At 35.2% G+C, this 24,611-nt stretch overlaps 1 protein-coding gene across 3 annotated transcripts in view; it reads right to left on the reverse strand.

Annotated features, from left to right (window-relative positions):
• tp53 (tumor protein p53) overlaps window positions 1-24,292 on the reverse strand; it is a 32,294-nt gene extending 8,002 nt beyond the window's left edge. The window contains exons 1-4 of one of the 3 annotated variants that reach the window (XM_072688104.1): window positions 24,209-24,292; window positions 5,611-5,706; window positions 3,856-3,895; window positions 3,409-3,594 (exon numbers count right to left, since the gene is read on the reverse strand). In XM_072688104.1, coding sequence (XP_072544205.1) covers window positions 3,409-3,594; window positions 3,856-3,895; window positions 5,611-5,672 — 288 coding nt within the window. In that variant the 5' untranslated portion in view covers window positions 5,673-5,706; window positions 24,209-24,292. Of the gene's footprint in view, window positions 1-3,408; window positions 3,595-3,855; window positions 3,896-5,610; window positions 5,707-9,852; window positions 9,937-23,821; window positions 23,996-24,208 lie in introns of those variants that run through there. The other 2 variants (XM_072688020.1, XM_072687932.1) reach the window with 2 other exon arrangements.
• Between the last annotated feature and the right edge of the window lie 319 nt (window positions 24,293-24,611).

The following is a 24,611-nucleotide window of genomic DNA, read 5'->3' on the forward strand; positions in this document are numbered from 1 at the left end:
ACACACACACACACACATATATATATATATATATATATATATATATATATATATATATATATATAGACACACACCACAAAATGTAAATGGCATACATTTAAACATTAAAAAATCTAAATTAAAATAAGACATAAAAATACTTTAAATTAACAATAATAAAAAAAACTCTGTTGAGAACACAAACAGTTAAACCTCACACACACAGATCACAGGAATTCAGCCTTAATCTATTTTTTATCTCTTACCCTCCTGATCAAATACAGTCTCCTGATCCCCATACACTCACACACACTCCTCACCTCCGCCTGAGTTTACACACACACACACACACACACACACAACCCAACTGCCTTCTGGAGTTTAATTCCTCTGTCTCTGCTCTAATGTCAGGAAGTTTCAGGATGCTGAAGTTTATACACACACACACACACACACACACACACACACACACACACACACACACACACACACACACACACACCTCAGCAGGCATGTTCAGACATGTCTCTCCAGTCAGGCTGGATTTAGCCGCACACACAGCTGCCAGCTGCATTCACCCCAACACACAATGCAGGACTACAAACCTCCAAACACCCCCAATCTCCAATAAAGACAATAAACCACTTATTGATTAATTAAGCGGTTCTTCAGGAAAGGGCCTAGTTCTATATAAACCCATGACAGCCACCTGAATGCACAAACGGCTATTTTCTGTGGTTATTTGGATTGATGGAAAAAGCTTCAGTGAGAGGTTCCAGATAAACCGAAAAGGGTTCCACTGTAGTTTCCAGTCAAAGAACCTTTAAAACATCGCTTAATTTGAGATCTGAGATCTGTCAGCAGTTTATTGATCTCTGGTGATCTGCTGTATCTCTCAGTCTGGCGAGCTGGAATCACTAAACTTGCCACTTGTTATTAAATAAATCATACTGTGAATATCACCCAACTCACACTATTTTTATTTATTACACAGTTAAAATAATAAGTACATTAACTGTTTAATACATTAACTAATGTCTACAGTTCCTACACACTGCAGTGCTGCATCTGTGGTAAAACCAGTGTGAATGTGCTGTAATCCAGTCAAACACAGCCTGCAGTGATTATTAGTGTAAACACAGTAGGAGCTGTTCGTGGATTAATAAACCTTCATATACACCAAACCAAGAATTCCTTATTTCTTACCCAATACACACTCCACCACCTCTCACACACACTGCACTCTTTCTGCAAGTGACCAAAATAGATTTAGTAGGTAAAATTAATCATTATATTATTATAAAAAAATCATCATAATATTTTAAAATAGTGATTTTCTATGATTTCTATTCTTTGTGAAAACTGGATACTCACACTGTGTGACAGCAAATATCTATGTATCTAGTTATTTTACAGATCATTAAGAAAAGGTTTATATATTTATGTATAAACAAATACAAGGTTATACACTGGATAAACTCTTACTATCAACTTACTATTAACAGTCAAATCTAAATTTTCTATTGACTCATGTGACCAAAAGACCACCAGTTAGATCAGTTGGATCTGTGCTCAGAAGGAAAATTTTAGGGAATTTACTAAAGCTTGGCGTTAAGAGTGATTCTGGGAGTTTCAGAGCCGCTGAACAACAGGACATGGTAAATAAACATTGCTGCACTTCTCAGACCAGTCACTGAAACCTAACCAGCGTCTGAACACTGGGGGCGGCGCCTCATTAACCCAGTCACTGCCGGAGAATTCTCTGATAGCTAGAACATGTCCGTTCATGCCTTCAGCCAAAGTAAAGTTAAACCAGAACAACCAAAATTCAACATGGCTACAACTCCAGCGGAGCAAGACAGAACCGGACCGATTGGCTCGACTCAGCTCAATCTCAGAATGACTCTACGCTAGAGAACCCAGGAGCTCTGGAGAATGAATGAAGTTCAGCAGCACCCAGGAGAACAAAGAGAGGTGTGTGTGTGTGTGTGTGTGTGTGTGTGTGTGTTGCATATTAGATATATAAAACTGCATCAACCTGGATTTTATTACTAAACTATACAGCATCAAATGTATCTTATTTATTTCCATTTAATATAATCAATTCAATATAATCAATTAACTGTCATTATAACTATTATATTAATTCTAAGTATTAAAAGAGTATGCACTTATTTCCCCAAAATAAAAGTCATTAATTTGTAAAAACTGTACAATTCAAGTCTTTGCTGCAACAGAAAAAACTCAACTGGTCACACTTTAGAACAGACTCAGACTCAATTATTATCTAATAATGTGTTTATAAATGTTAATCAATAATTACTTAATTACATATGCATTATTAAATGTCACAATTTGAATATTTTTCATTTAAGTTTTTTTACTGACCTGATTAAATAATGATTAGCTATTTGAAACATTCACAAACTCATACAACTTTTAATAATAAAAATAATCTTAACAAAATCATCCTCTTTCTAATTTTATATGTATACATTTTACACAAATAAGCAAACATTTTCTTTACACTGACATTCATTATTGAGTGGCATATAATTTATAATTTATAATATTATATAATTTATAATATAATATGCTTTTCAAAACATTAATCACTGACCAGATGTGTATGAGGTTTAGACGGTAATAAGTATAAGTCATATATTTAATATAATTTAATATTATATTTAATATATAATTTAATATTAGTCATTTAAATTTACTGACATTCATTTATTAATGTGTAACACTTACAAAACTATTAACAAATTCTTTCATAATGATTAAATTACAATACAGTTAATATTAATTTTTTATAAAATAAATAAATGCATAAACGTTGTTGCCAGTGTATTTTACAAAGCTGGACGTTCGAGTCGTAAGGTGGTATTCATACAAGATAGAACTAAATTCTTGGATTAAAGGTGAAATAGTAAGTTACAGCACATTTAATTAACCCCCCTTAGTTAAAAACTGTCATTTTAATGACGGATAGCAGCGTAATCCTTGTGATGCGACCACATAAATGTTGATCTTAGCGGGTGGGTGGGCGATTCACTCACCAGCTGCACCCCCTGTCCGCCCACTACTCCCTGAAAGGGAATGCTGCTTGCTGTGTGAAAAGCTTTTATATGCAGAAGACATGGTTGGATAAAATTAGCTGTGGACGATGAGAATAAACATTAGGAAACGCTGACACTTTTGATAGTTAGGAGGTCTGCTGCACTGCTTAAACCCACAGTTCGCTCATTTCTACAGAGGTCCTCTATCCAAAGATTACTTAGCTTCAGGACGGTGAGTGTGTTGTAAACAGACAGCTGTTTTGAGCTGCACGGTACAGTTTTACCTGCTGCACCTAATTTAGAGCCCTGCTTTGTGAAACACCCCACAGGTGTGTGTGTGTGTGTGTGTGTGTGTTTGTGTACTCACGGTGCAGGTGACGCTCTTGGCTGTGCCGGTCTGATGGAAGCGCAGCGTAAAGCCATGAGTGCCGGGGTAGTCCGTTGCCACAGGAATGGTGGGAGCCGGCGGGGACGTGGACGGCTGTGCCGGGTCAGACGAAACTTCACCAAACAGAGGCTCATTAAACACACTCTGCAGGTCCTCAGGAATATACTACACCCACACACAGACAGACAGACACACACGTTCATAACCATTCAGCATCATACTGACAGAGACAGAGAGAGAGAAAAAAAGAAAAATACAAAAGTAAAAAAAGAAAAAGTAAGAAAGACAGAAGAGATGTAGAAGTGCTGAAAAAGGAGGAAGTAATAAGAGTGTGATCTAAATCTAAATAAATAAAAAAAATAAGAAAACGTAAGGAGATCCCAAGACGTGACATAACAGAAGTGGGGGGGGGGGGCCCACACTAACCTCATTCTCTCCCCATGAACTATCATCAGGTGGCTGCACCCTGAGAGAGAGAGAGAGAGAGAGAGAGAGAGAGAGAGACAGAGAGAGAGAGAGAGAGAGAGAGAGAGAGAGAGAATCCAATCTTATTTGTCACACAGTTGAATGTTCTGAAATGTTCTGGTAATGGTCCAGTAAGGATTAAAACTAAGAAAATAATGTTCAAAACAATCAAAAACAAAGATACACTAAGAATTACAGGAATTAGAAATGAGTGTAAAGTTCAAAGTACAAAGTTGTTTTAATAATTAAATAATTAAATAATAAAAAAATAATAATAAATAAAAAATTTAAAAAAGGGGGCGCACACACGCGCACGCACACACACACACACACACACACACACACACACACACGGCAGTGGGCAGCCAAGGCTTGCCGAGCCCGGGTATCAAACCCACAGCTCTGTCATCAATAGCCCGGAGCTCTAACCACTGAGCACCACTGACCCCTTAAAAAAAATTAAAACTTGTGTGACACAGCGCTCGGGTGCTGGTGTGAACATCTACCACTGCTCCAGGGCCAAAAAAAAGAGTGAACAAAAGAGTGATAATGCTGTGTACAAAGAGCAGGAGTTAAAATTGATCTACATTAAATATTAATTATAATAAAATCAGTGCACATTATACGCTCTGACCAATCGGCCCCCAAACTTGGGGGAGGGAAAAAAACAGATGTGACAGGTCTGTGACAGATGCCTTTGACTAATTCGTGGTCTGCAGCAGAAACTACGATAAAATGCTTGAGAACAGATTATAACCATACCCAACCACCTAACGGATAAATGCAGTATTTGCTATATTACACTGCAGTATTCTTGCTTAACATAGAATCTAGACCAATAAACAAAAATATTCCTAATTATTTAGTTATATTCCACATGCTAGCTATGAACCAGATTGTAACAAGGCAATTTGTTTTAAATTATGCTCAAATTTAGTATACAGTTTATTTAGGTAATACCCAGTAAATAAAGCCAAGTGCAGGTTGTATACTCATCACAGGAAACACTGAAACTGCTTTCCCCTCGAGACGCCTGCGTCACGTCCGGTGTGGAATAGTGAGTTTCTCCATGCTTCAATTCTGCTTCTATTATTACTTCTAATTACAACCCCTGCACATTAATAACCAATCACACAGTCACACTCAGACTCAGTCAGACCCCAACAACAAAAAATAATAACAGATCACAGATTACCTTAGACTGATAACCTACCAGTGACGTGTGAGTAGGTATGATGACTAAGAAATGCCCTCATCAAAACAACTGAACAGAACCAGGTTCTCAATCAAGCTTCAATCTCGAGAGAGAAGTGGTGAAGTGTAACACTACACACCGTCTGTTAGTATGGGTGCAGTAAACAACATGGGCTACTAAGCTACCAAGTAAGCCAATTAAATAATTAGTACACTATACAATACGGGCTCAGTCTGCAGTTATCTTCCTCTGAATTCTGTTTACATTATCAACAGAATACTGAATCATTAACCCGTTTACAACAACACAACATTTATTTTATTTTACGTAATGTAAGTTTAGTTGCAGGATGAGTGTGTTGTTACACCCCTAAAGGAAAAAGGTTAAGTAAAGACAAATGAAAAGGTAACTGTAATTGTGCTTTGGGCTTAATCATCAGCTAAAACCGCACAGTCGTGACTGGTCTAGTGCAGGTTCAGGACTAATCTGGGTCTGAGTAACAGGTGTGTGTTCCAGCTCACATGAGGTTCTGCAGCCACAGCTCAGCAAACTCCTGGCTTTCTGAGGGCTCTCTGGGCTCCATCTGCAGCGGGCTGGAGCACAGCGGCTCCACAGAGCTGAGAGAGGCAGAGGGGAGGAGAAGGAGGAGAGAAAAGAGGAGGTCAGGATTTACCACCACACACCATCTTACACTCGACACTGAAATTACCTCACCCACCGCACCACCTCAACAACCTCCCGCAGCTACAGCGCACTACTCCACTATACCAGCTCAACACCAAATCACCCTAACGTGCTCATTTACAAAACTGCAACTGAAATTACTATTGTGTAATGTGCTATTTAATTGACCTACTACTGAAATTACTTCAGTCATGTACTTTTTTAATAAACTGCTACTGAAATTACATCAGCAATATAGCCTGCTACTAAATTAGCTAGCTAGATATCTCAGTATTGTAGTGCTATTATTTTACTAAACCCCTACTGAAATTACCAGGTACTGCACAATTTAATTAAGCTAGTATGTAGCACTAGATACATTACAGAGGTAATTTTAGTAGCAGATCAATTAAATAGTACATTACAGAGGTAATTTCAGTAGCAGATCAATTAAATAGTACATTACTGAGGTAATTTCAGTAGCAGGTTAATTAAATAGTACATTACTGAGGTAATTTCAGTAGCAGATCGATTAAATAGTACATTACTGAGGTAATTTCAGTAGCAGATCGATTAAATAGTACATTACTGAGGTAATTTCAGTAGCAGATCAATTAAATAGTACATTACTGAGGTAATTTCAGTAGCAGATCAATTAAATAGTACATTACTGAGGTAATTTCAGTAGCAGGTTAATTAAATAGTACATTACTGAGGTAATTTCAGTAGCAGATCAATTAAATAGTACATTACAGAGGTAATTTCAGTAGCAGATCAATTAAATAGTACATTACAGAGGTAATTTTAGTAGCAGATCGATTAAATAGTACATTACTGAGGTAATTTTAGTAGCAGATCGATTAAATAGTACATTACTGAGGTAATTTCAGTAGCAGGTTAATTAAATAGTACATTACTGAGGTAATTTCAGTAGCAGATCAATTAAATAGTACATTACAGAGGTAATTTTAGTAGCAGATCAATTAAATAGTACATTACTGAGGTAATTTCAGTAGCAGGTTAATTAAATAGTACATTACAGAGGTAATTTCAGTAGCAGATCAATTAAATAGTACATTACTGAGGTAATTTCAGTAGCAGATCAATTAAATAGTACATTACTGAGGTAATTTCAGTAGCAGGTTAATTAAATAGTACATTACAGAGGTAATTTTAGTAGCAGATCAATTAAATAGTACATTACTGAGGTAATTTCAGTAGCAGATCAATTAAATAGTACATTACTGAGGTAATTTTAGTAGCAGATCAATTAAATAGTACATTACTGAGGTAATTTCAGTAGCAGGTTAATTAAATAGTACATTACTGAGGTAATTTAAAAAGGTAAAAAAAGGTAAAGGTGCATGTATTTGTCACTGTACACTGTACAGTGAAATGTGTCCTCCGCATTTAACCCATCTGGTAGTGAACACACACACACACACACTCACACTAGCGAACTAGGGGCAGTGAGTACACACACACACCCAGAGCGGTGGGCAGCCAACTCCAGCACCCGGGGAGCAGAGAGGGTAAAGGGCCTTGCTCAAGGGCCCAACAGTGGCAGCTTGCCGAGCCCGGGAATCGAACCCACAACCCTGTTAACGATATCCCGGCGCTCTAACCGCTGAACCACCACTGCCCCTCTGTTTCAGTAGCAGATCAATTAAATAGTACATTACAGAGGTAATTTCAGTAGCAGATCAATTAAATAGTACATTACAGAGGTAATTTTAGTAGCAGATCAATTAAATAGTACATTACTGAGGTAATTTCAGTAGCAGGTTAATTAAATAGTACATTACTGAGGTAATTTCAGTAGCAGATCAATTAAATAGTACATTACTGAGGTAATTTCAGTAGCAGGTTAATTAAATAGTACATTACTGAGGTAATTTCAGTAGCAGATCAATTAAATAGTACATTACTGAGGTAATTTCAGTAGCAGGTTAATTAAATAGTACATTACTGAGGTAATTTCAGTAGCAGATCAATTAAATAGTACATTACTGAGGTAATTTCAGTAGCAGGTTAATTAAATAGTACATTACTGAGGTAATTTCAGTAGCAGGTCAATTAAATAGTACATTACTGAGGTAATTTCAGTAGCAGATCAATTAAATAGTACATTACTGAGGTAATTTCAGTAGCAGGTTAATTAAATAGTACATTACTGAGGTAATTTCAGTAGCAGGTTAATTAAATAGTACATTACTGAGGTAATTTCAGTAGCAGGTTAATTAAATAGTACATTACTGAGGTAATTTCAGTAGCAGATCAATTAAATAGTACATTACTGAGGTAATTTTAGTAGCAGATCAATTAAATAGTACATTACTGAGGTAATTTCAGTAGCAGGTTAATTAAATAGTACATTACTGAGGTAATTTCAGTAGCAGGTTAATTAAATAGTACATTACTGAGGTAATTTCAGTAGCAGATCAATTAAATAGTACATTACTGAGGTAATTTCAGTAGCAGGTTAATTAAATAGTACATTACTGAGGTAATTTCAGTAGCAGATCAATTAAATAGTACATTACTGAGGTAATTTCAGTAGCAGATCAATTAAATAGTACATTACAGAGGTAATTTTAGTAGCAGATCAATTAAATAGTACATTACTGAGGTAATTTCAGTAGCAGATCAATTAAATAGTACATTACAGAGGTAATTTTAGTAGCAGATCAATTAAATAGTACATTACTGAGGTAATTTCAGTAGCAGATCAATTAAATAGTACATTACTGAGGTAATTTCAGTAGCAGGTTAATTAAATAGTACATTACTGAGGTAATTTCAGTAGCAGATCAATTAAATAGTACATTACTGAGGTAATTTCAGTAGCAGATCAATTAAATAGTACATTACTGAGGTAATTTCAGTAGCAGATCAATTAAATAGTACATTACTGAGGTAATTTCAGTAGCAGATCAATTAAATAGTACATTACTGAGGTAATTTCAGTAGCAGGTTAATTAAATAGTACATTACTGAGGTAATTTCAGTAGCAGGTTAATTAAATAGTACATTACTGAGGTAATTTCAGTAGCAGATCAATTAAATAGTACATTACTGAGGTAATTTCAGTAGCAGATCAATTAAATAGTACATTACTGAGGTAATTTCAGTAGCAGATCAATTAAATAGTACATTACTGAGGTAATTTCAGTAGCAGATCAATTAAATAGTACATTACTGAGGTAATTTCAGTAGCAGTTTAGTAAAATACTAGCTATCTAGCATTAGTGAAGCCTGACTGAAATTAGCTAAGCTACAAGTTAATCCATATTTGACCACTCTGCGACTGAAATTACCTCAGTAATATAGCTATATCTATGCTAGCTAGGTTAATTAACTCCTATTTAATTGATACGCTACTAAAGTGTCCTCAGTAATGTGTTATTTTACAAACCTGTTTCAGACATCACCTACCAATTACGAAACTACAGTAATGTAGCTTCTATTTGATCAAAATTACCTCAATTAACACAGTAAGTTCCCGCTACTGCTACAGTTTTACTAGGCTGCTTCTAAACCCCTCAGTAACTTGGTAGAGCTTCAGCTCGCGACTCTCTAATTCACCGAGCTGCTAGCGCCAGTGTCCGCTAGCGAGGCCGCCCCGGTGTCGCAGCTTATCCGGACCCGGGTTTATTAGCTGGCTAACTGATCTCGGTAAAACACAACTAGCTGAATTAAACACGGATCTTATAAACCGATGGAGCTAGCTATACATTTCTACACGAACTGCATTTCCTGATCCGAACGTCAGCCCAACGTTTACCGAAGGCCGCACTCATACATTCATTCCAGACTGGGTCGGAAAGGCTGCACCATTACACACTGCGCCAACGTTAGCTATGCTATCTACATTTAAGATGTATAACTGATTTAAAAACGGACCTAAACTAATGCGCAAACCCTGAACACGCCATTAACGTGGGTCACAAATAAGCACCAACTTAGTTTAATACACTTATCCACACAGCTGCAGCCTACTAATCCCCGTGTTTTGTGGGTTACTAGCTAGCTCAACTGTGCGATTTATGTCCGACAACTTTCTTTCGACGTTAAACGGTCCCGATTAAATGTTTTAGTACCTCTTATTCCAGAAAAGCACCGGAGTCTCCACTAAGAGGGTCCCGAGCTGAGCTTCCACCAACAAAAACACACGGATCCCAACACGAGCCCTGCCGGGGAATTCCCCAGGAGGCGGAGCCACAAGTCTTATGATCAAGAGCGATCATCCGACCGACCAATCGCGGTCCGAGAAACCTGCATAAATTAAAATCGCTTAAAAATCGCTAAACATGTTATTTTAATCGATTTAAAATCGATTCAGTTTCGCGTAAAACATAAATACCGTGGGTTAAATATTGGACAGTAAGCTAAAACGCGCTTCTATTTCAATAATTAAGAGCTGGGACGACCGATCGCCTCAATATAGGGAGACGTGTTAATACGCATCGGAAAGATTGTTTATTTTGGACACCGTTTTTAAAGTGACACCTAAATGTGACCACATAAACACTCTTCATAATTTATAAATTGGTTGAAAATGTTACTTTTGCCCCTAAAAGCATTTTTTTTTAAACAGTTATGAGAACTCATCCTCCCCTCCTGCACCTGCAAATAGTTCAGTCTGAGCTGCAGAGCGTTCAGACCGCGGCCGTCCTCAGTGTGATGGAGAGGTAGAGGCTTATATAAGGAAAGTAAAGCGAAAGCAAGGAATCCGTGCTGTAAGACTGCTTCTGCGAGAAGACAGGGAAGATAAGCAAGCAGCAGAAGCGTGTGGGTGCTTTTAACCTGGCCTTTCAAACTCCAGTGAAGCTACTTCTAGGTCCAGTGTTCTGTGCTAAATACTTACTGTAGCTTATGTGCACAGGCAGATCTGCCTACATTATATATGTAGTATAATATCAGTAGCTGAGCTAAAATACCTTAAAGACATCTTAGGACATTGGTGACTGAAATGACCTGTACTGTTCTGTACTATTGAATTGGTCTGCTGTTGAAATAACTTCAGTAATGTACTATTTAACTGATCTGCTACCAAAATTACTTTAGCAATGGAACCTGCTATGTACTACTTCATTTATATGATACTGAAATTACCTCAGTAATGTTCTATTTAATTGATGTGCTACTGATACTTCCTTTATATGATACTGAAATTACCTCAGTTATGTACTATTTCACTAAACCACAACTGAAATTACCTCAGTAATGTACTACTTCCTTTATATGATACTGAAATTACCTCAGTTATGTACTATTTCATGAAACCACAACTGAAATTACCTCAGTAATGTACTACTTCCTTTATATGATACTGAAATTACCTCAGTTATGTACTATTTCACTAAACCACAACTGAAATTACCTCAGTAATGTACTTCTTCCTTTATATGATACTGAAATAACCTCAGTTATGTACTATTTCATGAAACCACAACTGAAATTACCTCAGTAATGTACTTCTTCCTTTATATGATACTGAAATAACCTCAGTTATGTACTATTTCACTAAACCACAACTGAAATTACCTCAGTAATGTACTACTTCCTTTATATGATATTGAAATTACCTCAGTTATGTACTATTTCACTAAACTACAACTGAAATTACCTCAGTAATGTACTACTTCCTTTATATGATATTGAAATTACCTCAGTTATGTACTATTTCATGAAACCACAACTGAAATTACCTCAGTAATGTACTTCTTCCTTTATATGATACTGAAATAACCTCAGTTATGTATTATTTTACTAAATCACAACTGAAATTACCTCAGTAATGTAATACTTAATTTATATGATACTGAAATTACCTCAGTAATTTACTATTTAATTAATGTGCTACTGAAAGTACCTCAATTATGTACTATTTTATTAAACCGCAACTGAAATTACCTCAGTTATGTACTATTTCACTAAACCACAACTGAAATTACCTCAGTAATGTACTACTTCCTTTATATGATACTGAAATTACCTCAGTTATGTACTATTTCATTAAAACGCAACTGAAATTACCTAAGTAATGTACTATTTAATTGATCTGATACTGAAATTACCTCAGTTATGTACTAATTACTAAACCGCAACTGAAATTACCTCAGTAATGTAATCATTTATATGATACTGAAATTACCTCAGTAATATACTATTTAATTGATGTGCTACTGAAATTACCTCAGTTATGTACTATTTTACTAAACCGCCACTGAAATGACCTGAGTTATGTACTATTTTACTAAACTGCAACTGAAATTACCTCAGTTATGTACTATTTCACTAAACCACAACTGAAATCACCTCACTAATGTACTTCTTCCTTTATATGATACTGAAATTACCTCAGTAATATACTATTTAATTAATGTGCTACTGAAATTACCTCAGTTATGTACTATTTTACTAAACTGCAACTGAAATTACATCAGTAATGTACTATTTTACTAATCTGCTAATCTGCTACTGAAATTACTTTAGTTATGTACTATTTTACTAAACCACAACTGAAATTACCTCAGTAATTTACTACTTCAATTATATGATACTGAAATGACCTCAGTAATGTACTATTTAATTGATCTGCTACTAAAATGAACTCACTAATGTACTACTTCCTTTATATGACACTGAAATTAATTCAGTAATATACTATTTAATTGATGTGCTACTGAAATTACCTCAGTAATGTACTATTTAATTGATGTGATAATGAAATTACTTCAGTTATGTAATATTTTACTAAACCGTGACTGAAATTACCTCAGTAATGTATTACTTAATTAATCTGCTACTGAAATTACCTCAGTTATGTAATATTTTACTAAACCGTGACTGAAATTACCTCAGTAATGTATTACTTAATTAATCTGCTACTGAAATTACCTCAGTTATGTGCTATTTAAGTTATCTGCTACTGAAATGACTTCAGTTGTGTACTATTTAACTGATCTGCTACTGAAATTACCTCAGTAATGTATTACTTAATTAATCTGCTACTGAAATTACCTCAGTTATGTGCTATTTAAGTTATCTGCTACTGAAATTACTTCAGTTGTGTACTATTTAACTGATCTGCTACTGAAATTACCTCAGTTAGATACTTTTCAACCAAACCACAACAGAAATTACCTCAGTAATGTACTACTTAATTTATATGATACTGAAATAACCTCAGTTATGTACTAATTACTAAACCGCAACTGAAATTACCTCAGTAATAAGATAAGATAAGATAAGATAAGATAGTCCTTTATTAGTCCCGCAGTGGGGAAATTCACAGTGTAACAGCAGAAAGGGATAGCAGGACACTCAGTTACAAAAATTTAGATAAATAAATAATTTACACTATATACACACAATATAGATAAGAATTAAAAAAGCAATAAACAATATTATTTACAGTAAAAGACTCTTAATTGCACATGGGGGTGGGATATTGCACATAGATAATGTTCTATTTAATTGATGTGCTACTGAAATTACCTCAGTTATGTACTATTTCACTAAACCACAACTGAAATTACCTCAGTAATGTACTTCTTCCTTTATATGATACTGAAATAACCTCAGTAATGTACTATTTAACTAAACCACAACTGAAATTACCTCAGTAATGTACTATTTAATTGATCTGCTACTGAAATTACCTCAGTAATTTACTACTTCCTTTATATTATACTGAAATTACCTCAGTTATGTACTATTTCACTAAACTACAATTGAAATTACCTCAGTTATGTACTACTTCCTTTATATGATACTGAAATTACGTCTGTTATGTACTATTTCATTAAACCGCAACTGAAATTACCTCAGTAATGTACTATTTAATTGATCTGCTACTGACATTACTTCAGTTATGTACTATTTCATGAAACCACAACAGAAATTATTTCAGTAATGTACTACTTCATTTATATGATACTGAAATTACTTCAGTAATGTACTACTTCCTTTATATGATATTGAAATTACCTCAGTTATGTACTATTTCACTAAACTACAACTGAAATTACCTCAGTAATGTACTACTTCCTTTATATGATACTGAAATTACCTCAGTTATGTACTATTTCACTAAACTACAACTGAAATTACCTCAGTAATGTACTACTTCCTTTATATGATACTGAAATTACCTCAGTTATGTACTATTTCATTAAACCGCAACTGAAATTACCTCAGTAATGTACTATTTAATTGATCTGCTACTGACATTACTTCAGTTATGTACTATTTCATGAAACCACAACTGAAATTACCTCAGTAATGTACTTCTTCCTTTATATGATACTGAAATAACCTCAGTTATGTACTATTTTACTAAATCACAACTGAAATTACCTCAGTAATGTAATACTTAATTTATATGATACTGAAATTACCTCAGTAATATACTATTTAATTAATGTGGTACTGAAATTACCTCAGTTATGTACTATTTTACTAAACCGCAACTGAAATTACCTCAGTTATGTACTATTTCACTAAACCACAACTGAAATTACCTCAGTAATGTAGTATTTAATTGATCTACTACTGAAATTACCTCAGATATGTACTATTTTACGAAACCACAACTGAAATTACCCCAGTAATGTACTATTTAATTGATCTGCTACTGAAATTACCTCACTAATGTACTACTTCATTTATATGATACTGAAATTAATTCAGTAATATACTATTTAATTGATGTGCTACTGAAATTACCTCAGTAATGTACTATTTAATTGATGTGATACTGAAATTACTTCAGTTATGTACTATTTTACTAAACCGTGACTGAAATTATCTCAGTAATGTATTACTTAATTAATCTGCTACTGAAATTACCCCAGTTATGTAATATTTTACTAAACCGTGACTGAAATTACCTCAGTAATGTATTACTTAATTAATCTGCTACTGAAATTACCTCAGTTATGTGCTATTTAAGTTATCTGCTACTGAAATGACTTCAGTTGTGTACTATTTAACTGATCTGCTACTGAAATTACCTCAGTTAGATACTTTCCAACCAAACCACAACAGAAATTACCTCAGTAATGTACTACTTAATTTATATGATACTGAAATAACCTCAGTTATGTACTAATTACTAAACCACAACTGAAATTACCTCAGTAATGTTCTATTTAATTGATCTGCTACTGAAATTACCTCAGTAATGTACTACTTCCTTTATATTATACTGAAATTACCTCAGTTATGTACTATTTCACTAAACTACAACTGAAATTACCTCAGTTATGTACTACTTCCTTTATATGATACTGAAATTACGTCTGTTATGTACTATTTCATTAAACCGCAACTGAAATTACCTCAGTAATGTACTATTTAATTGATCTGCTACTGACATTACTTCAGTTATGTACTATTTCATGAAACCACAACAGAAATTATTTCAGTAATGTACTACTTCATTTATATGATACTGAAATTACTTCAGTAATGTACTACTTCCTTTATATGATATTGAAATTACCTCAGTTATGTACTATTTCACTAAACTACAACTGAAATTACCTCAGTAATGTACTACTTCCTTTATATGATACTGAAATTACCTCAGTTATGTACTATTTCACTAAACTACAACTGAAATTACCTCAGTAATGTACTACTTCCTTTATATGATACTGAAATTACCTCAGTTATGTACTATTTCATTAAACCGCAACTGAAATTACCTCAGTAATGTACTATTTAATTGATCTGCTTCTGACATTACTTCAGTTATGTACTATTTCATGAAACCACAACTGAAATTACCTCAGTAATGTACTTCTTCCTTTATATGATACTGAAATAACCTCAGTTATGTACTATTTTACTAAATCACAATTTAAATTACCTCAGTAATGTAATACTTAATTTATATGATACTGAAATTACCTCAGTAATATACTATTTAATTAATGTGGTACTGAAATTACCTCAGTTATGTAGTATTTTACTAAACCGCAACTGAAATTACCTCAGTTATGTACTATTTCACTAAACCACAACTGAAATTACCTCAGTTATGTACTATTTCACTAAACCACAACTGAAATTACCTCAGTAATGTAGTATTTAATTGATCTACTACTGAAATTACCTCAGATATGTACTATTTTACAAACCACAACTGAAATTACCCCAGTATGTACTATTTAATTGATCTGCTACTGAAATTACCTCACTAATGTACTACTTCATTTATATGATACTGAAATTAATTCAGTAATATACTATTTAATTGATGTGCTACTGAAATTACTTCAGTTATGTACTATTTTACTAAACCGTGACTGAAATTACCTCAGTAATGTATTACTTAATTAATCTGCTACTGAAATTACCCCAGTTATGTAATATTTTACTAAACCGTGACTGAAATTACCTCAGTAATGTATTACTTAATTAATCTGCTACTGAAATTACCTCAGTTATGTGCTATTTAAGTTATCTGCTACTGAAATGACTTCAGTTGTGTACTATTTAACTGATCTGCTACTGAAATTACCTCAGTTAGATACTTTCCAACCAAACCACAACAGAAATTACCTCAGTAATGTACTACTTAATTTATATGATACTGAAATAACCTCACTTATGTACTAATTACTAAACCACAACTGAAATTACCTCAGTAATGTAATAATTTATATGATACTGAAATTACCTCAGTAATGTACTATTTAATTGATCTGCTACTGAAATTACCTCAGTTATGTACTATTTTTCCAAACCACAATTGAAAGTACCTCAGTAATGTACTACTAAATTTATCTGCTACTGAAATTACCTCAGGCGTGTACTATTTAATTGATGTGCTACTGAAATTACCTCAGATATGTACTATTTTATGAAATACTAAATATTACTATTGCCTAAATTAAGTCATTAGAAGATACAGGAGTTTCAGAACACTCTAAAAGGTACCTTTCCAGCCAAGGGTATGTTGGCAGTGCCTTTTTGTGGGCATGTTTTTAACTTGCTTTGCCTCAATTCACTCTGTCTGAATTTCATTTTATTTTCTATTTTAATAAAGTTGTTGGATGTCCTGAGCTCACATTCATCAAAGTTCTCAGAGCACAAAATGCTGATCTGCTGAACAATCCATGGCTTCTGTATAACTGGAGGCCAGGTCTAATGTAGGTGTGGACTTAAAGCCCACCCCAAATGGTGTGTACTCCTCTACCTTCTGGCTTCTGGCCTTCCTGATGACCAGGTGCCATCTGTGTTCCAAAGATATCCCATGTACTAACTAGTTTGTAAATAAATGGTTAAATACATTTTAACACAGGTAAAGCAGCGGTTGACCAGTACAACATATCCAGTACACTGTTGTTCCTCTGTGTGGCGCCAAAACAGCTCCCTCTACAGACCTCTGAAGGTGGTTTCTATGGAATACCCAACAAGACTTTCCAGCAGATCCTTCAAATCCCGAAAAATACCAGTGCCTCCCACAGGTAACCAGGTGTCCAACCTTCTGTCCCATCTCCCGTTGGTCTCCCTAGTCGGCCATTTGACCAGTCGTCTGTTTTGTCTCTTGTCTGGCCCAGAGTCCACTAGCCAGTCTTATGTGCTCTGGGAGTTGTGCACTAGGGAGGGCCTTCTGTAACAGATATCTTTGTTTTGCCCTGTCATGAGCACATCAGGACATGACTCTGTTTGTGTTTGTTCTTGTCTCTGCCTTAGCCCCACCTTGTCATTAATTAAATTCAATTCAAATGAATTTATTTAGGCTTTTCACAACGAATGTTGTCACAAAGCAGCTTTACAGAGATCCACGTCTCTTTTGAGCAACTAGTGGCGACAAAGGCAAGGGAAAAACCTCCTCTGGTCGACAATGGAGAGCACAATAATAAGCAAAACAGAAATAAAAACAACATTAAAACAAAACTTAAAAAGATCAATTGTAAATGTGCCGTCAAGCCATGAAAGGTGAAAACATGAGTGAGATGATAGTCAAGCAGAGTCATGCAGTGAGGTGAGGATGAATCAATAAAGGGACAGCGGAGCAGGTCATTAGTGTAGCCCTGCCCTCTTGTTAGTTTCTTGTCGGACTGTGTGTAATAATCCCTTTGTTCCAGTGACGTGTCCTTTTTTCGGGTTTAAAATAAAGGCTTCCAGATTTCTAACTGTGTAAAAGGTCAGGATTTCTCCCTGATTTGATGTCTGTGTTTGCTTCTACAGTGACCGCACATTCTGTGTGTGGATTTACACTGCTTTAACTACACCTGTTTAAGCCCCGCCTTCTTGTCACCAAAATAGTGACTTTACAGAAGAAGGCAAAAATGGACTTAACTCTGAATAGAAGTAAAATAAGAGTTTATTCCAAGTCATTTAGAGCATTTCTATTGGTCCATTCATCCAGAATTATTCACACAGTGTACAGAAGCAGAGACAGGGTTCAAACCATGGAGAAACTTAAAACAAATGAAAATGGAGATACAAGCTCTTCGTTGGACAGCAGTGATATGTACATGCATTTACACCAACCACAACTGAGAGAGTGAGAGCAGGAGATGGGAATTGACCTCAGCCTTTAAATATCTAATGATCTACAAATCAGTTCTAGATAAAAGAAAAACCCTGGGGTTCTGTCTCAGTAATGCCAAGTGGACCAAATATTCAGAAAGACCCAAAAGCTCTAATTAATCAATAATTTCAAATCTACTTTTTATATGTATTTTTTCTGTCATAAAAATAACAATGATGTTCACAAGGTAATAAAAGTAAAACTATTTGCATGTTTATTTATTGTCTATGTATGTATTAAAGTTCATTAATGTTTATTAACATAGCTGCATGATTTCAGAAGTATTTAAATTTAAATATAAAAAGGTAAAAATCAAACATGACAAATTAAAGGAAAAGTCTTCAGTATAATGGTTATAGGTAATGCTGCACTGAAGTTCCTATCAGCTCTTCACACTGTCCATCTGCTCACACTAGATCTACACTACATGTCCAAATGTTTGTGGACACCTTTTCTAATGCATTCAGCTACTTTAAGCTGCACCCATTGCTGACACAAATGTGCAAATGCACACACACAGCTTGTCTAGTCCCTGTAGAGAAGAAGTACTGCCAATAGAATAGGACTCTCTGGAGCAGATCAACATCATGACCCTATTGGCTCCATGCTGCCTAATAATGCCAGGCGTGGGCTAGAGGGGTATAAAGCCCCCCAGCATTGAGGAGCTGTGGAGCAGTGGAAGAACTGTGTTCTCTGGAGTGATGGTGGAGGAGCTCCATCCAGTACTTCTGGATAGTTGGGGATGAGGTGGAGTGGTGATCTCACTAACGCACTTGTCACTGAATGCAATCAACTCCTCACAGCAATGCTGCTCCAGAATCTAGTAGAAGGTTTTGTTCTCTGGACAGTAGAGACAGTTACTCCAACAGAAGCAGGGTCAGCTCTTTATTACACTTGGTTTCAGATCAGAAGGGGTATATATGGTAAATAAATGGCCAGAATAGGAGAGTTTCCTTTGAATGTGAACTTAATCTTTATAAAAGTTATAAAACACACACACACACACACACACGAGCAGCCGGTTCTGTCCTGATATCCACTCAGGAGAAGAAGAGTACATTGTATGTTTATAGAGTTTATTTGAGTGAAAGTGTGAGTGTCTGGGTTATAAACAGCGCTGGCTTCACAGAAACAGGTGCGGAAAGCGTCGTATTTCCCCTCCACCCGTATTCAGAAAAGGCCCGCCTCTCCTGCGCTCTGATTGGCTACCGCTTAATGACTGACACGCAGCCCGCCGTTTTCAAATAATCAACGGTTGCGCGTTCTGTGCTCTGATTGGCCATGCGGTCCACTCGCAGCGAGAGCTCGCGCCACTGTTAGCGCGAGTCTGAGCTGCTTCCAGCAGAACCTTTGCATCCTACCATGTATTAACATATTTACATATTTACATATTTACATATTTACATTTACATATTTACATATTTACATTTACATATTTACATATTTAACTGGATGATCTACTGTATTTACATTACACTACATTACATTATACTGTGTTAATGACCTACTGAATTAATATTACAGTACATTACATTATACTGTGTTAATGACCTACTGTATTAATATTACAGTACATTACATTATACTGTGTTAATGACCTACTGTATTAACATTACACTACATTACATTATACTGTGTTAATGACCTACTGTATTAATATTACAGTACATTACATTATACTGTGTTAATGACCTACTGTATTTACATTACACTACATTACATTATACTGTGTTAATGACCTACTGAATTAATATTACAGTACATTACATTATACTGTGTTAATGACCTACTGTATTTACATTACACTACATTACATTATACTGTGTTAATGACCTACTGAATTAATATTACAGTACATTACATTATACTGTGTTAATGACCTACTGAATTAATATTACAGTACATTACATTATACTGTGTTAATGACCTACTGTATTAACATTACACTACATTACATTATACTGTGTTAATGACCTACTGTATTTACATTACACTACATTACATTATACTGTGTTAATGTTCTACTGTATTAATATTACACTACATTACATTATACTGTGTTAATGACCTACTGTATTAACATTACACTACATTACATTATACTGTGTTAATGACCTACTGTATTAACATTACACTACATTACATTATACTGTGTTAATGACCTACTGTATTTACATTACACTACATTACATTATACTGTGTTAATGTTCTACTGTATTAATATTACACTACATTACATTATACTGTGTTAATGTTCTACTGTATTAATATTACACTACATTACATTATACTGTGTTAATGACCTACTGTATTTACATTACACTACATTACATTATACTGTGTTAATGACCTACTGTATTAATATTACACTACATTACATTATACTGTGTTAATGACCTACTGTATTTACATTACACTACATTACATTATACTGTGTTAATGATCTACTGTATTAACATTACACTACATTACATTATACTGTGTTAATGACCTACTGTATTAATATTACACTACATTACATTATACTGTGTTAATGACCTACTGTATTAATATTACACTACATTACATTATACTGTGTTAATGACCTACTGTATTTACATTACACTACATTACATTATACTGTGTTAATGACCTACTGTATTAATATTACACTACATTACATTATACTGTGTTAATGACCTACTGTATTTACATTACACTACATTACATTATACTGTGTTAATGATCTACTGTATTAACATTACACTACATTACATTATACTGTGTTAATGACCTACTGTATTTACATTACACTACATTACATTATACTGTGTTAATGATCTACTGTATTAACATTACACATTACATTATACTGTGTTAATGATCTACTGTATTAACATTACACTACATTACATTATACTGTGTTAATGTTCTACTGTATTAATATTACACTACATTACATTATACTGTGTTAATGACCTACTGTATTTACATTACACTACATTACATTATACTGTGTTAATGACCTACTGAATTAATATTACAGTACATTACATTATACTGTGTTAATGACCTACTGAATTAATATTACAGTACATTACATTATACTGTGTTAATGACCTACTGTATTAACATTACACTACATTACATTATACTGTGTTAATGACCTACTGAATTAATATTACAGTACATTACATTATACTGTGTTAATGACCTTCTACTGCATTGTATGACATGACGCTTTATTAATAATATGCTGTATTTTTACTAAATTGTTTCAATGTTACACGTATTCACATTATATTATATTAATATGATATTGTGTTTATAGTTTTAGTGTAATGATGCTACATTTCACTGTATTTATACTATATTGTGCTAAATTAGTAATTCCCTAAATCAGTGTGATTTACTGCATTTCTGTAAGTGTGTGGAGACTGCTTTTAACATTAGACCACCATCTATACAACACCAGTAAACACAAACAGGCCACTGTAAGTGTGTGTGTGTGTGTGTGTGTGTGTGGCGCATCCAACAAGTAGCTTATCTAATTGGTCCTTCATTCAGTAGCTGTACAGGTAACTGGTTCTCTGCTTCTCCACTGGTCCCGTCGGTTCTGTAAGTAACTCTATATGGTACCACATAGTACTGAAAAGGCTCTTTTATTGGTAAGTAGTGGAGTTTTGTTTTGGTGCAGTTTAGAACTACATTCAGTAACTGCATTAGTGAACCGCCTGCAGAAGCAGATCTACATCCTCCATATATGTAATATTAATATTTTAATATTGAATGTTTCTGAGAGATAAAAGAGAAATGTGTGCAGAAGAAAACCACACCTAGGCATTTTCCCGCCCCAGCCCCCCCTCCTCTCTTTCTCTTTCTGTTTGTTTTGAAATAAAAATAATAACAGCTTTCATATGGAAGCAGAATATTGCTTGTTCTCACTCACACGTTTCATTTCACATCACGTTAGTCTCAACTCTGGATCTCATTATTACTGCACGCTATACCTGCTGCACATGATTCACCACCCAAATTACTATTAAACACAGAGCTACGCCACAAAATTCACAGCAAGAATCTACAGTTTCACTCCTGTATCATTAGGTTGTAAATAATCTCATTCACATTCTGAGGTGTAATCCCACCTGTGTGTGTGCAGGGTTTTGGTTTCCCAGCCTGAGCCTGATTCTGATTGACAAATCAGAATTCAGACAATATTGCAGAAAAGCAAACGCAATAATACGTTTATAGAAAAATATTTCCAATTAATATTTATTGTATTGTAAATTTACTTGCATATGGATTTTAGCACCTATTCAAGTGTCTGTAGTAATGTACTCTAATATGTTTCCTCAATATTAAAATAAACTATTATTTTTAATATTAAATATTAAAATATATATATTTCATTACCGCTAAGCTTTAAATTATGTAAAATCGCTGTATTTTATAGTTCTGCAGTAAAAGCAGCAGAGCAGAGAACTCCATTTTACATGCATTTCCTTCTCTCCCATTTCACCCCCACTAACACCGAACACAGAGCACTTTTACAGTGTAAAATAATGGAAATAAGGAATAAATAACAGAAAAAATCTCGGATTTATCGTATTATTGTCTTCATTTACAGTCATAACAAAAAAAACATCAAAGCTGATTCCTCCCTCCCAGCAGCAACTTCATAAAATGGCTGACCATATGAGCCAAAACACTGGAGCAAACTTTTTCTTCCGGGATTCTGATCAAATTAGCAGTTAATCTCGTCAGCTAGGTTTATGAAAACGTTAAAAAGTCGATTGTTATGTTATAATAACGATTTGTGTGTCAGTCATGTAGCTCCAGCTCTTCCTATCAGCTCACTGAAGCACATGTCCTGTAGCATGTAGCAGCTCACACTTCCAGCACCAGCTTCAGCACAAATAACAGCTAAAAAGTTCGTGAAAACAGCGAAACGTAAATGAAATGAGCTAAATATGACGAAACTGTATCCTCGATTATTAAAAATATGTTAATTAGGTCAAGTATGAGCTGTAAAAACAAGCTGAGATCAAGCCACTCACCTTGGCTCCATACTGGGAATCTCCCAATCAAAAGACGAATTTAAAAAGTCGTCCAATACCGAACACAACTCCGCGTCCATTTCCGAAAATTTGCCGTCGAAAACGGATGTGCGATTTAGCTAGTTTTGGCGAGTTTTGTGCGGTTAGGGGCGGGTGCATGGATTTTTTAAAACTTGTCAAATAAGGGCCGAAAACGTCACAAAACGTACGCCGTGCGTAGCCAATAAAATTTCGTACGTATTTCGTATACATCGCGTAGTCGTATTTGAAAAAAATTACCCGGGAATTCAGTTTTTATGAGCAAATAGAGCCTACAAACAATGCAGTACCTCCAGCAGCCAGTGTACTGAAGGCAGGCAGTCTGGGAATGACAGCTCCAGTATTAAATTAATTAACGAAGCTAAATTACGATTCGTACGATATTTTAAAATTCCTTTGCAGTTGACAAAAACAAAAACAGGAACAAAAACAAACCTCCGCGCTCAGAGATGCGGTAGTCCCCTTCAGCAGATAGTGAAGATGTGCTAATCCATTCATTTCAGACTCAGCTGCACTTTCAGTTTGAGCGGCGTCTCCCTGACCAACACATACAGCCGTAGACTCACTCCGTCCGCCCGTCCACTCGGCCGCCCGGACGCCCGTTTATCACTGTTATTATTTATTTTTGGAAAAGACGCATCTCTCATACAACCACAGAGCAGCATTCCCCTCCCTCCTCCCTCCTCCCTCCTCCCTCCTCCCTCGCTCGCTCGCCTGTGCAGAGAGAGAGAGAGAGAGAGAGAGAAAAACTGCAGAGTCAGTGAACTTCCGCCTCGCTGCTCACAGCAGCTGCCCTGAGAACCCCCTGCCCTCAGTCCTCACCTCGTCTAGAACCCGGCTCGGTTGTCCTGCACCTTCTCTCACTGGTCTATCTTTCATTTTCTCATCTTCTTCACTGTCTTCCTGCCAGCACTGCCACGTGATCTTTCATCACCTAACACACACACACACACACACACACACGTCAACCAACCGTCACTGAACAGCTGACAGCAGCCTCGAGCTCCACTGACACGACTGAAACTGCTGCCTAATCATAACCACAACAGAACCAGGGTTCTTCAAGGGTTCTTTAATACCCTTAACAGTTCTGTATAGAAGAGAAACAGGGGTTTTCCAGTGTTGTCTTAAAAGTTCTATGTAGATTAGAACAAAGGTTCCTCAAGTGCTGCATACAAGAGAAACAGGGTTCCTCAAGGGTTCTTTAATTGCCTTGATCATTCTT

Source organism: Salminus brasiliensis, chromosome 1 (genome assembly GCF_030463535.1).
Source record: "Salminus brasiliensis chromosome 1, fSalBra1.hap2, whole genome shotgun sequence".
Taxonomy (NCBI): domain Eukaryota; kingdom Metazoa; phylum Chordata; class Actinopteri; order Characiformes; family Bryconidae; genus Salminus; species Salminus brasiliensis.